This window comes from Xiphias gladius, chromosome 20 (assembly GCF_016859285.1).
Source record: "Xiphias gladius isolate SHS-SW01 ecotype Sanya breed wild chromosome 20, ASM1685928v1, whole genome shotgun sequence".
Lineage (NCBI taxonomy): Eukaryota > Metazoa > Chordata > Actinopteri > Istiophoriformes > Xiphiidae > Xiphias > Xiphias gladius.
In genome coordinates this window covers 9,877,583-9,892,765 of record NC_053419.1, presented here as the reverse complement: position 1 = coordinate 9,892,765, position 15,183 = coordinate 9,877,583, and the positions used below count along the sequence as shown (strand labels likewise).

Sequence of the window (15,183 nt, the reverse complement as noted above, 5' to 3'; positions counted from 1 at the left end):
GGAGAGATGCTGTGTCACGGCTGCAAAAATCAGGACACCCCTCCTCTCTCCTGCAGCCAGGAGAGCATAGCAAGTATGTTTTAGCCATGTTTTTGCTCTATATAATGTACGGAACTCCTAAAAAATGTATCACAGTTTTTTGTAGTATTAAGGTTATAGGTTCTATGTTAAAACTAGTGATGTGCTATATTTTTTGTTTTGTAAGCATTTATGTTTTTGTTGCACTGTTAAGCAAACTGTGATAAATCTGTTTTATAAATGTATATTATTTAGAAACTCAGTTTGGTTGAACATTAATATAAATGCCAAAGTAAGGGCAAGAAAAATAGAAGCATGCAGCTTTATAGCTTTATAACTTGTAATTTTGTGACCTCTCTCTTTTCTTCTCTCCATCTTTAACGCTTTGCTCATTTCCCTCCTATACTCATTCCCATGGTTCCTATCTGTCTCATTTCCTGCTGTTGCAGCGTAAGCCTACCGAGGCTGCATTGTCAGAGTTTGGGCAGTGCGCTTGCGTCAGAGCTCAGTGTCCTGCTATAAAAGCACAGGCTGCTGCAGCAGCAAGCAGTCGAGGCTTAAACCTGAGCCTTCGAACACTTCCACACATACACACAGAGAGAGGAGAGGGAGAGCAGCCTGTCCTCCCACCACTCAGCCATGAGTAGCATCGGATATGACCCCTACTATAACACCTCGTCATATAGGCGCTGGTATGTCGAGGCTTCCCCTCGTGTGGCGGTTACTAGAGGGAGGACCCACTCCATCTACTCCTCCCATGCCTCCCCGCTGTCCTCTTCCCGCCTGCAGTACTCCTCTCCAGGCCGAGTGCTGCTCTCCTCCTCCTCCGCAGCCTCTTCCGTGGAGCTGGAGCTCAGCCAGGCGGCCCAGATCAGTTCTGAATTTCGTGCCGTACGCAGCCAAGAGCGCAGCCAACTGCAGGAGCTCAACGACCGCTTTGCTGGCTTCATTGAGAGAGTGCATGACCTGGAGCAGCAGAACCGAGCTTTGGAGGCAGAGTTGCTGCTCCTGAGGCAGAGGCACAATGAGCCATCCCGTTTGAGAGCACTGTACGAGCAAGAGGCCCGCTCCCTGAGAGCAGCCATGGACGAGGCCAGGGCAGAACAGCAGGCTGTCCTGGGCCAGAGAGAGCGACTGGAACAAACCATGAGTGCCTTGCAGAGTCGATATGAGGAGGAAGTGCTGGCTCGTGAGGAGGCCGAGGGCAGGCTGATGGAGATCCGTCGGGAGGCCGACCAGGCTGCCTTAGCTAAGGCTGAGCTGGAGAAGAGCGTTGAAACTATGCTGGAGGAGCTGGCCTTCCTCAAGAGGATTCATGAAGGTGAGCTGTCCGAGCTTCAGGCCCAAGTCCAGCTGGGCGTCCAGGTGGCTGTAGAGTCTGAGACTTCCACTCCGGATCTCTCTGGGGCTCTAAGGGATATCCGGTCCCAGTATGAGAGGCTCGCAGCAAGGAACATGCAGGCAGCTGAGGAGTGGTTCAGAGGGAAGGTGGGCTCCCTAACTGAAACTGTGGCCCAGCACACTGATGCCGTGAGAACCTCCAAGGACGAAGCAGGAGAGTACCGACGCCAGCTCCGGACCCGCCTGCTGGAAATTGATGCATGCAGAGGCCTCAATGAATCCCTGGAGAAACAGCTGCATGAGATGGAGGACAAGCAGAGTGCTGAGATAGGTGCAATGCAGGTCAGCAGTGGTGTGGCAGGTGTAGTCTACATATGTCATTAATTATTCAGATCTTTAAAACAATTTCTTTATCTTTATCATGTCCTGGTTGTCTTTGTGACTTATAAAAGACTTCACTTTGTTTTCTATCTAGGACACCATTGCAGAGTTGGAGAGCGAGCTGAGGGGCACTAAACAGGAGATGGCCCACTACCTGAAGGAGTACCAGGATCTTCTGAATGTCAAAATGGCCCTGGACATCGAGATTGCTGCATACAGGTAAAAAAGCAGCTACAGTGGGATCAGAAATCAGACTGGATTTCAAAAAATCAAAGAATTGAAGATTTAAAAATTATTCAGAAGGTCATTTCCGGTAAAACTTTTTGACATTTATGTAAAGGTGTTGGTCAGAGTGCTTTAGCAATTTCTAACAAAGCTAGTATTTGTTATTTTTACTTTTTATATGAATAGATTAGAATAATGTATTGCAAAACTAAATGTATGATTGATTAATGCTGATGTTTAGGTTCTTAGGATAGAACAGAGAAGTCAAAAATAGGAGGCCACTTTTATTTTGGTAATAACATTCTGGGATAAAACCCTAATCAAAATCTATAAGGATAAATGTGCTTCACTTTCCTGACTAAATGCCAGACACCATAGTGTTGATTGTTAATCAATAAATGGCCACTAACTGACAAATTTAAAAACTAAACTTTTAAGGAGAGCTCCCCTCTAGTGTATTACTCATCATCTGTCTTTTCACCAACCCGTATAGGAAGCTGCTGGAAGGAGAGGAGTCTCGCTTCAATGTTGGATTGGCTGGGGGAGTGTCCTCTTTGTACAGCCACAGCTTGTCAGCGCCCTCCTTCACCCGGCCCTTCCTCTCCAGCCTGAGCTCCGGCACCACCTACCTGATGACAACACGCCTGCTCAGCTCCAGCGTCAGCACCACCGAGGGGATCTTCTCTGCCAGCCACGCCCATCAAGCGGAGGCCAGTCCACCCGGGGAAGAGGAGGAGGCGGCCAAGGAAGATGTGACGGAGGAAGAGGAGGTAGAGAAGGAAGAGGAGGGAGGAGAGGAGATGGAGGAGAAAAAAGAGGAAGAGGAGAAGGAGGAGGAAGAGGGAGCAGAGGAGGAAGGAGATAAAGAGAAAGAAGATGAAGAGGAGGAAAAGGAAGGAGGTGAAGAGGCTAAGGAGGAAGAGGAGGGTTAGTGCATCTTTATTATCATATGCTGTAATTGCTCAAATAAACATCAATTAGTAAGGTCATGATGACAATTAGTAAATCTCTATATTGACACAGGTGGTGATGAAGAGGAGCAAAAGGAAGAGGTGACAGAGGCTACTGAAGAGGAGGGGCAGAAAGAGGACAAAGGAGAGGGAGAGGAGGCTGAAGTCAAAGAAGAAGCACTTGAGGAGGAAAAAATAGAAGGAGCCGATGACAAAGAAAAAGAGGAGAAGGAAGAAGCAAAAAAGAGTGAAGAGAAAGAAGATAAAGCAGGCGACAAAGATGACAAAACTGCTCTGAAAACAGATGACAAAGCTGAGGCCAAAAAGGAGAAAGATGAAGAAAAAATGGCCAAACCTGAAGCTGCAGAAGAAACGAGCACAAAGGATAAGAAGTAAGCCAGTAGCCTCAGCAAATTTCAGTCCAGACTGTCCAACTACGAACCACAGCTCGATAACCAGTAGAGGCTTCAACGCTATCCTTTCAAATCTGCTTGTTAACATGGTGCTTATCAAAACAGTCCAATAGCCATTTACAGCAACAGATCAAGGTTAACTGCTTGCCAATATCCAGAGTCGTACATAAAGTTCTGCTTGCACAATGTAATACAGTATGTGTAATTGCTGAATGCAAAAGTGAGTGTGTGAGTTTCTGATGGTTAAATAAACACTTCTTAAAGCCATTTGTGTCCTTGATTTAACGTTTACCCCTGACAAGTAAATGAAGCGCCCAGATTTACAGTGACGCTTTTGTGGGAGCTTGCAAGCCATGGGATACCTGTTGCTCGACACTCACCTCAGCAGTGGGTTTTTGAGTGAGGTGAGCATGTCTGAATTACTTCTGGCACTTACAATCAATTCATTTCTTGTCAGAAAATTCACTGCAGGATATACTGCTCTCCCAGTATTTATTATATAGGCTATTGTAGTAGATTCTGTTCTATTTTAAGATTTGTTTTTGAACATTTAAAGTGAGACTATATAACTTATGAAAGAAGAAATGACAGAATATCCCACCTACAAATGAAAAACGGAATTCATAAGCAATAAAATGCACCCTTACACAGTTCAGTACACTAGGGAACTGTGCTGCTACAGCCTTACTTGTTCTAGTATAACCTGTAGCTTATGCTAGCCAGTGCTAGCTCGTGTTAGCAAACTTAAAATAGACATTGTTGAGTAACTACCTTTATGACTCTTATCTATTTGTGCTACTGTTACACTGAATGTTAGCATGTCACAATGGTTTTATCACAAAAATAAAAAGTGAATTAAACACACTGTACCTGACCAGGAGTCATGTTGGTTGTTGTTTCCTGTTTCTCAGATGTTTTTTTTTTTTTTTTTTATTGAACACACACGAAGAACATACAAGAACTCGTAGAGGATACATATATATAATACAATATAAATGCTATCAAAATAGATGAAGAAAAGAAACAAAATAAAATATGGGGGATGTATATGAAAATATATATAAATATTTTATATATATATATATATATATATATATATATATATATATATACATACACACACACACACACACACACATATATATATTTATATAAATAATTTCTTAATCACTTTAAAAAAAACAAAGAGGACAAAGGTTTCAAAAATAAGTGGCATATATCAAAACAACGAAAAACAATTTATATGTTTCAAAACAACTGACTCAAGAGAATCAAGGAGCATAAAGGGAAATTCAGCATATCCTTATTCTTTCATTCCAGCTAATGGCTACAGAGGCCGCTGTTGTTCAGCAAACGTTATTGTCTCGTGTTAAAAGATTACTCCAGCGATTTAGCACTGCGCTCCTATAACATTGTCGGCCAATGAAAAGTATCAAAACTGGCGTAGAAGAACCAGATATAGCGTCTGTTTTTTAGTCCATGGATTCTTCTTGCTTACCAGGTGATTACATTACCCACAATGCAACTCGAACAGTCAAACCTTAGGGCAGAGACTCAGGTGTGTAGCAGCTAATGTAGCTTCGAGCATTTGGTCTGGTAAGATCACGTCTTTCTAACTCCACACTCCCAGATTTTGTTCATTTTCAGACTTATTGTCTGCAGCTCCAACCAACTCCACGCAGCTCCCTCTAGAGCCAAAAAAAGCTTTATACAATTTTTTTTTTTGCATGTGAAGTAACTAGTATTCCCCAGACGGGGTTCTCTTTAAACTACATTCGTTACCTTACGTCAACGCGAGCATGTGTAACTTTTGTTTAGCAGTGGCCACTGTGGCCACAAGTGGCAGTGACAGAATTACTGCAAATGCTGAAGCCCAGTGTAACAATATATGGAAGAGTTGCGAAGTCACTTCAATGACTCAGCAACGTCAGCTAATTTATCTGAAGTTTGCTGATATTTGATAGCATTAGCCACTATAATCTACTAGTCATACCAGAAAAAGTAAGGCTAGTGGCAGCAGTACAAGCTCGGGGTACTGAATTGAGCAAGTGTGCCCAGCCAGTTATCATCCACGATTCCCCAGGTAATTTCTACCATAAAACAAGTACTGGAATTCAAACCCTTTGAGTGTCAGGAGGCCAAGCTCCCATACAAAGAAGCCTTTTGTCCTGGTTTTAATGTGTACTAAACTGATACAAAATTACAAATCATCAGATGAAGGCACACACTCGTGCTGTGGCTACAAGTATGCCATTAGTTAACATTCTTGCATGGTCTTACAAATTAGGAGAAATTATGATGATAATGATTATTTCATTAAAGTGAAATATAAAAACTGGCAACCATTGAAACTCGTTTTGATTTTTTTTAAAAAGGACCCATAATATTGTTTTTGCAATTACCTCAAATTACTGCGTTGACTGAGAGACTATAGTCTTCCCTAATGTGATAAAAAAGACATCCACAAACAAACATTATCTGCTGACACCTGGTACCACCCAGCAGCTGCTCCATGATTTTATTCCCTTGAGTGGACATTAACTGTAGACACTCTGCAGCAGCGGGCTCTCTGCGTCAGGTAGGGAGAATAGGTAGGTGGTGGTTTTAAAAAACTGATCATAAATCTCTTCATACTCCGATGCAGTGCTATTTCTTTGCAGCCAGCCTCTCAGCACTATTATCTGCCATCATTCTCCGGCTTTATGTTACAGCTGATTAAAAAAAACAAAAAAACACACACACACACAAAGCCCCAATTTAAAACCTCTTGGCAAACTAATTCAGCAGCACATCAATCAAATCTTAAGCCGAAAGAAAAACCCCCTTACCGATATATTAAAAGATAAGCAGAGAAATGAATCTTGTCCAACCTTTCAGCATAGACAAATCTTATCACATTGTTTTCTCCAAAATTAAATATCCACTAAAAATGTCATTGAAAATGATTAATAGCATTTAATTAAAGGAAATACCAGAACTTTCCAAATTAGATTAGATAAGTTACATTTTTCATCGATAACTTTATTTTTATAATTAACTTTAATGGCAAGATTGTCAAATTGTGAGCTGCTTTTGATAATAAATACTCCAAATTACTATTATTATTTTTGGCTGGCTATTATTCAAAACATTCATTTATGTAGCCACTAGAACTTCCCCTGGTTAAATTGAAAATTAGATATGAAGGTCATCTGGGGAAAGCGCCAGAGAAGACTGTTTATTGTTACATGTAATATGTATTTTTCGATGTATTTAGTATTACAACATTAAATTTTTATGAACAGCTGTTTCCACGGATTGGTATCAGTAATCTTTTGTAGTTGAAATGTTCTGATGAGTGTCAGTTAAAATAGATGACCATATAACTCTGACACAAGATGTAACTATTTTCTAAATTAAAGCCATTAAATTCACAGTCAGGCATTTATTGTAAAGCTCTTTGCTGCTAAGTTGTAATATTTGTAACTACAACCAACTTCTTGAAATAGCACCTGTGCATACAATTGTAAAGGATACATGTCTCTTAGCAGAATAAGATAATATGACAAGACACAACTTTTTTTTAATTCATTATGACATTTATTGAGCAAATGCTGCTGGGAAATCGTTCATGATGAGTAAAGGTCATGGGATTGCAAACAGTAGCACCTCAAATATTTCTGTATTTAAATTCAAGTCCATCCTATGCATACAAGAATGCATGAATCTGCGCATTTACAGTTTTTTTTTTGAGTTGCGCTCAGGTAAACATAACAGACACTGATAAAAAGCATGTTTAAGGCTAGGAGTTTAGTCAGGTTTAGCTTTAGTTTGCTTCAGTTACTGTATATGGTCATGTGTTTATCATATCGCTGAATGTCTCTTTCTTCACTATATGTTGTGTATTTGTTATTAGTTTCTTTTTGGCTCAGTTGGTATCTTCATATGTCAAGTAAGGCTTCTTCAGTAGAGCATGTTTCTACATCGAGGACCCTCCCTCATGCGTTTCCCCCCCTTTGACTTTAACTCAAAAATCCTCTTTACTTTAATAATAGTTCTCTCACTCTCCCACCCACATCGCATTTATTCCTTTTATATATTTACTCTTTTTACATTGTATTTCTACCATACATACAGATAAGAGAGGAAAGTATTCCCCTCCCCTGAGCTAGCATGCAGAGACCCCCCTCCCTCCCACCCGTGACTGCAGAAAGAAAAAAGAAAAGAGGATAAAATGTCTCAGTCATTTGCTCCTGACCGCGTCTGCAGGGAAGCCCATTTAAAGCTTTCACTCAACATGCATTTTTGAAATTTGTAGCATTTAGATTTGGCTTTTCTCTATGATTTGTTTTGTATGTTTGAAAGTGGTTATCTTTATTACATCGCTCTAGCTGTATGATTTTCTTTGTTATGTTAGTTCTGGGTTGATTGCTTGTCTTCGTTTCCCTCCTCTGGCCCCCGCCTCCTACTCCTCCTCGTCCGCTGGATCGGAAGTCTGGGTGCTGCTCACTCACCCTCTGTGACCTGCTTGATGGACTGGGTGGAGTGCTTCTCCGTCTTCTTGGTAGAGACCAGCTTCTCCTGCATCACCTCCTCCACCTCTTTCACTGTCTCGGTCACAGTGATGGATTTGGTGACGTGCTGGGATCCGTCCTCTCCGGTGGTGATCGTCTCCACAGTCTTGGTGATCACCACTTTCTGGCTGCCATCTTCCTTCACGGGGCTCTCGTCCACGCCATTAGCAATCACGTCAACTTCTTCCCCCTCGTCCTTCTTCCCTTTCTCTTCTGGGCTGCTCTTGTCTATATCACCATTCATGGCGACATCCTTCTTTTCTAGCTTCTTGTCTTCTGCCTTTGGGGATTCAGCTTTAGGAGATTCAGGTTTTGGGGATTCTGACTTGGGAGACTCAGCTTTTGGGGAGCTAAGTTTGGGAGATTCAGCCTTCGGTGAGCCTTCCTTGGGAGACTCAGACTTAGGAGACACAAGCTTGGGAGACTCAGACTTAGGAGATGTGAGCTTGGGAGACTCAGACTTAGGAGATGCCAGCTTGGGAGACTCAGACTTAGGAGATGTGAGCTTGGGAGACTCAGACTTAGGAGACGCCAGCTTGGGAGACTCAGACTTAGGAGATGCCAGCTTGGGAGACTCAGACTTAGGAGACGCCAGCTTGGGAGACTCAGACTTAGGAGATGTGAGCTTGGGAGACTCAGACTTAGGAGACGCAACCTTGGGAGACTCAGATTTAGGAGATGCCAGCTTGGGAGACTCAGACTTAGGAGATGCAACCTTGGGAGACTCAGATTTAGGAGACGCCAGCTTGGGAGACTCAGATTTAGGAGACGCCAGCTTGGGAGACTCAGATTTAGGAGACGCCAGCTTGGGAGACTCAGACTTAGGAGACGCCAGCTTGGGAGACTCAGCCTTAGGAGATGCAACCTTTGGAGACTCAGACTTAGGAGATGCAACCTTGGGAGACTCAGACTTAGGAGATGCAACCTTGGGAGACTCAGACTTAGGTGATGTGAGCTTGGGAGACTCAGACTTAGGAGATGCAACCTTGGGAGACTCAGACTTAGGAGACGCCAGCTTGGGAGACTCAGACTTAGGAGATGCAGGCTTTGGAGATTCAGATTTAGGAGACCCAAGTTTAGGTGATTCAGACTTGGGGGATCCAGGCTTTAGGGATTCAGGTTTTGATGCCTCTGTTTTGGCAGCCTCTTCCTTCTTGGCCTCAGGCTTTGCAGTTTCTGTTTTCGGAGCTTCTGTCTTGGCTACCTCTTTTTCTGATTTGTCATCTGCCTTCTCATCTTTTACCTTCTTCTCGTCTTCTTTTTTGCCTTTGTCTGCATCTTCTATTTCATCTCCGCTTTTGGATGCTTTGTCAGTGCTTACATCTTCATCCTGATCAGCACCCTCCTCCTCAGCACCAGCTTCCTTGGCTGCTTCCTCCTCTCCTCTGCTGCCCTCTATGTCTCCAGCCTTCTCTTTGTCAGGAGAGGCCTTAGACTCTGGAGCTTTGGAGCACAATACTGTCTCCTCAACTTCCTCCTCCTCCTCCTCTCCTCCCTCTTCTCCTTCTCCTTCATCGCCTCCCTCTGCATCATGCTCCTTTTCTCCCTCATCGTCTCCCTCCCTCTCACCTTCTTCTTCCTTCTCTTCCTCCTCACCATCTTCTCCTTCCTCCTCCTCTTCCTCCTTAGTGGGTGCGCTAGAGCTTACTTTGGCTTCAGTGGCGCCTACAACTTCCTCCTCCTCTGCACCTCCTTCTTCTCCTTCTCCCTCTTCCCCCTCACCCTCCTCTGCTTCCTCAGCCTCTCCGCCCTCTTTTCCCTCCTCCTCCTCTCCTCCCTCTCTGAGCGTGGCAGACAGCTCTTGTGCAATCTCTGCCAGGGCCTCGTCAATGTCAGCCTTTTCGTCCTCCACCCTCGTCTCCTCGATGATCTCCTCCACAAACTTGTGCTGCACCTTTAGCTTGGGAGTGTCTGATTTAGGCCTAGAGATTTTGGTGGAGGTGACCGTCTGGCGATATGGGAAAGTGCTGAAGTGGGTCTCCTCACCCTCTAGGAGTTTCCTGATGGAAAAATAAATATATAAATGATACATTTGAAAAACACTTTTGATTTGGAGAAGAGAAGAAATTCTGTAAAATGTCTGTAAATGTTATTTCTAAACTACTTTTTATATACCTGTATGCAGCAATCTCAATGTCCAAGGCCATCTTGACATTCAGGAGGTCCTGGTACTCACGCAGGTGACGAGCCATCTCCCATTTGGTGCTCTTGAGCTCATTATCCAGCTGGTGAATTGTCTCCTGAGGAAACAAAGAGCAAAAACAATACAAGGTTGATTAAGTACAACAAAACTATTTGCAAGGCAAAGCTACATTCTCTTTTAGAGGTGCACAGTTGTGCAGTTTTCAATATCACTGCGCATGGAGACTCCTGGCAAGAATTGTGCAGACTTTCAGCACCTTTTTTTCTAATTGACCTCGCTTCATTCAAACTCAACCCGTCTCAATGCATCACTCTTTCATTGTAAACTTTGTAGTCTCTGTTCGCCAAGAGCTGCGGTTTTAATATATTCTGACGCAATACAGTATTCTAAAGAATTTGAACGCCTCCTTTTCAAGGGCAGCCTCCACTTTAGTTCAATAGACCCCACCCACGCCCCTAAATCTCGGTGATGTGATGCAAGGACAGGAGCCAATGAAGGCATCGACCCATGCCTCTGACTCAGCAAGACAGATAGAGAGAGAGACGGAGAGAAAGAAAGAGAGAACGATAGAGAGAGGGAGAGAGAGGGGGGGGGGGTCTGCTGCAGTGTTTCCCTTTAACCATTTCCTAACACCTGGGAACCTCTCGGGCTTGTAAAGAAAGTGAGCGCCCAGTGCTTGTAAGAGCAATGAAGAGCAATCGTTCCCCAGCAGAAAAGGTTTTAACAAAGCCCCTCAACCATGATACAGACACGTGATGTTTTACTGTTGTTTAGGAAGTTTGATGTTTATGAGAGCCTCGAATGAAAACTGCGTCACCAAGATAGAAAATGTGAATTTGTGCGCAGATGAACTTAATCTATCCATTACCGTTATCTCGACACAACCCCCGCTTATTAAGTTTTAAACACACACAGAAACGTTTGATAAACCGCAAAACATCAAATAAGTATTCCATCTAATATTTAAAAGTCTGTTTGGCTCTTTGCGCACGGCTCGGAGCTGTTTCCCTACCTGCAGGCTGGCCAGGTCGCTGTTGTGGCGGTCCTCGATGTCATTCAGCTGCCTCTCCAGTGAGTCTCTTGTCCCGCGGACGGACTCCAGCTCCACCGTCTTGGACTGCAGCTGGCGACGGTAGTCGGCTATCTCATCACGGGCGGACTTTATGGCGTCCTTGTTCTGCTCCGCAGCCTCGGTGAGCTTGGCGTAGCGGCACATGAACCAGCTCTCCACCTGCTGCAGGTTCTGGTTGGAGTGACCCTCCAGCTCGCAGCGGATCTCCCGCAGAGCCTCGGTGATGTCTGTCTTCTGGAGGTCTTTCCTCTCCACGGTCACCTGAGAAGCCTGAATCTGGGCGATGAGTTCGCTCACCTCTTCCTCGTGGTTGTTGCGGATGAAGGCGATCTCATCCTGGAGAGACTGAACTTTCTTCTCCAACTCAGACTTCACCAACTCCGAGTCGCCCATGTCCTTCTTCAGAACACGGATTATGGCCTCTGTCTCCTCCCGGATGCGGGCTTCTTCGTCAAAGCGGTCCCTGACCCGCTGGATGTCCTCCTCGATGTGGTCGGTGTCGAGCTGAATTTGCGCCTTGTCATGGTGGATCTGCTCCAGCATCGAGCGCAGGTCCTGCAGCTCCTGGTCATAGAGGTCGCCCAGCTGGGAGCGCGACACCTGCTTCTGCCGCAGTGCCTGGATCTCCGCCTCGATCTGCTTGTTCTGCTGCTCCAGGTAGTGCACCTTGTCAATGTATACAGCAAACCGGTCGTTGAGCCCCTGAAGTTGCTCTTTCTCATTTGACCGCTTGTAGTCTCCGTTCAGGATGGAGTTTTGACTATAATCAACGCTGTCGGCGGAGCTGAGCACCGTTGAGCTGTAAGCTCGGGATACCGGCACGTTGACGCTCCTCTTGTAAACTGCGGCCATGGAGGAGCCGGGGCTTGCCCGGGACCAAGACTGGGATCTGTAGCCGCTGGAGGGGGAGCCGCCGGAGCGGCTGTAGCCGTAGCTGGTCGTCCTAGTATCCATAACTCTCCTGAAGGGGCTCCCTATCGTGTCCACCGGGTAACTCATCCGGTCAGACTACCGTAGGGGATGTGAGCAGGAATGAAGGGGGACCGTGCAGGAGGTGGAGGCGTGTGGCAAGTGTAAATGTGGGTGTATGTGTCAGGTGAAGGGGTGCCTGGCTCTCACAGCGACTGAAACATCCTCTGTCTGCTCCTTATATATCCGAGGCTCTGCCCCTAATACGGCAAGTCCAAGCAGTTTTTCTCTCGTCCACTCATGACGGGGAAGGGAGGGCGCACCCCCCTCAAGCCGTCTGCCAATGGTCCTGGGTCCAGTTCACTCTGAGCCACGTGGGCTGGAGGAACTATGTGGGTCTCCGATTAAAAGACAGATAGATAGATATCCACCATTGCCAATAAACTAATCAAGATACTATTTTGAAAGGAGTGAACCGTCATTGTTGAAGCGGGCCTGTAATTTCAGCACCACGGACAGCGACCGGCAAAGCAGCAGTCGGGTTTTGTTTTTTCTCTCTCTGTGATAAAATGTGCACGGGGGCATTGACATGTTGAAACAAGGCAACTAGGCAAGGGTCTTCCCTGAACTGGTGCCAGAAATGTACTGTTGTCTACTGTAGCATTAAGACCTCCCGTAATTGGAAATAAGTGGCTGAACACTACTAGAACGAAAGTAACTGTCCACTTACATTTGGCCATATAGTGAATGTCATAAAACCAAAAGCCCTTTGGTGTAGTTACAAGGTGTTCCAATACTACATATATCGAAGGGGTCTTATCAAATTTAATTTTTTTTTGTGTAGTAACTGTGTGTGTGTGTGTGTGTGTGTGTGTGTGTGTGTGTGTGTGTGTGTGTGTGTGTGTGTGTGTGTGTGTGTGTGTGTGTGAGTGTTTCCTGTTTTCTAAGATGTCAGAGGAGCCTGATTCCCAGGCCCATTCAGATCTGGAGCACCTGGGCCCAGTGCTCCTAGGATAGGCTATAAAAGGCACAAGCCTCAGCGTGGCTCTCTCTCTCTCTTGCCGCCCTGCCCGCAACCCCTTTCTGTTTGTTTTGGCCTTTGGTTTGTTTCTACACCTTACAACACCTCTCACTCCATTGTTCACCCTCATCCACATTTACACCACCGATGTTACTGACTCAAATACCTCGCATTCCAAAAATATTTAGTTCATTTTCTTTACAATAAATAATTGAATTTGTTGTCATCAGTGAAATCTCAAAGGTCAAATGTTCATCCCACTATTAAGAAGGTAGAAGTTTCCACCTGCAGAGCGTTGCAATGCTGGAACATTTATATTCAACGTATTCCCTTGTATGGGGATACATGCAATTTTAATAACAGGTACGTATTTTATATTCCTCCTTAGCTTTACTGCATAGTTGTAACATTTGCACATCACAGAGACAAACACTTCCCTTCTGGGAGAGTATCTCTACAGATATCTGTAGCATCCTCTCTATAGTCGGTGCAAAGCTATATGGGATTTGTGGGTTATCCATCCATTTGCTGAGACATTTCCCCTGACCGGTGAAGCGCCAGTGTGGGCTGCCGGTCTTGTGGCTGGGCCTCACTGACAGGCTATTGATCTCCTATCAATCCTGATGCCTCACTCTAATCTCAGGTCACCCCTGTCAATGCAAAACGATTACCCATCATTGGAGGTAATGCACCAAAATCGGCTGCATCAGTGCTTTCTGAGGATGCATCGCTTCATGTATTTAATTCTGTCAAAGTCATCTACACACGTACCTACAGGTGCAGCCATATTCTAAGTCCTGCAACCCTGAGTCATTTCAAGGGATTATTCAGACCAGTTAAGAGGCTGCTCGTGCACTCTGAACTAAACTCCTTAAAAATATAAATCAGTAGAGATGGAATTCTTAGAATTAGTTATCACCTTTAAAAGTCTGCTTGTTATGACAGCTTGAAAGCATGAAAACTTACTCTGCTTTTCAAAACTGGATTTGACATTTGCCATAAATCAGCTGTCTACATTTCCTTGTCCCCACCTCCCCTCATTGGCTTTCCACTGCAAGCTTTAGTCAAGCTAAGCCAATGCATCAAGCATGGCCAATTTTAGAATGCTCCAGAGACAGAAAGGCAGACAGAGAGAGAAACAGAGAGGAAGAGAGAGATGGTAACAACGTCTTTCTCCTCCTGTGTGTTGCCTGTCTGCCTATTTTAAGCACTGATATGTATTGTAAATGATAATACTCCAGGAGCCGCACCCACAATGTCCTCGCTTGCTGACGTTACAGTGTCCTTGACCACTGCCCCACCTCTCTTTATGTCCGGGCCCTCGTGCTTCCTGCAGGATTTCAGACGAATATATTTCACTGTTGGGCTGTTCACTCTGAACTTCAAGGTGCTTTTGGATGTCCGGTGGAAGAAGGGTGTGTGGCTTGTCATTCAGGAGTCATTCAGCATCAGTTCTGGGCTCCAGTGCACTGCAGAAGAGTTGGAGCGCTTTCAAGTGGCACTGCAGCAGAAACAGGCTCTGGCAGACAGACGAGCCCATCCCCGTGAGGCCCCAGTGTGTCCCAGCCTCCAGCCTGCAGAGACCAGTCCACAGAGTTAAAAGAGTGCCTTCCCCTCTGAATGAGGTCAAGGCCCGGGCATCTTTAGGTGACATAGTGCAGAGGCATGTTGTTATATGTGCTGATACAGAGACTACAAGGACTGCATGACCTTTCATTAAGCTGATACATTGTTGAGCAGCACATGTAAGTAGCAGCGTTGCAATTTTTTGTAATACAGGGATAATAAAACATCAATATGACATATGCAGAATATATTCTACGTATATTGTAGATATACTTTGATAATCCATTGACTGACATGCATAAGGGCAGTAAGTGAGTTGTATAAGGGCCAAAGCCAGGATTTCAGATATACTGAAGTCTAGAGTCCAAGTCCCCTTGAAAAGGTTTTTAATTTTCTTTTTTCAAATTAGTTGGATTTTTCTGTAAAATTCTGGTGGGGAAATAGTTAAATCCAAATCTCTCTTTTTTTTGGCTTGAAAGCAGTAAAAGTCACATATATTGAGTACGTACTGGAATCAGCCAAATAAATACCCATCATGTCAGTTTACAGTTTTTTATTGTAGAGTATAAACTCCCCCCAGGCAGCTGAAAC

The 15,183-nt window shown here is 44.7% G+C and overlaps 2 protein-coding genes across 2 annotated transcripts; one reads left to right on the top strand and one right to left on the bottom strand.

Annotated features, from left to right (window-relative positions):
- Window positions 1-657: 657 nt before the first annotated feature.
- nefla (neurofilament, light polypeptide a) lies at window positions 658-3,547 on the top strand. The gene is made up of 4 exons (XM_040157383.1): window positions 658-1,701; window positions 1,835-1,959; window positions 2,459-2,892; window positions 2,989-3,547. The coding sequence occupies exons 1-4, from the start codon at window positions 658-660 to the stop codon at window positions 3,309-3,311; spliced, it is 1,926 nt and encodes a 641-aa protein (XP_040013317.1). The 3' UTR covers window positions 3,312-3,547.
- Window positions 3,548-7,813: 4,266 nt separating this feature from the next.
- nefma (neurofilament, medium polypeptide a) lies at window positions 7,814-12,095 on the bottom strand. Its single transcript, XM_040157382.1, has 5 exons — window positions 11,037-12,095; window positions 9,997-10,121; window positions 9,086-9,881; window positions 8,747-8,845; window positions 7,814-8,371 (listed from the first exon to the last, which is right to left on the bottom strand). The coding sequence occupies exons 1-5, from the start codon at window positions 12,093-12,095 to the stop codon at window positions 7,814-7,816; spliced, it is 2,637 nt and encodes an 878-aa protein (XP_040013316.1).
- Window positions 12,096-15,183: the final 3,088 nt, after the last annotated feature.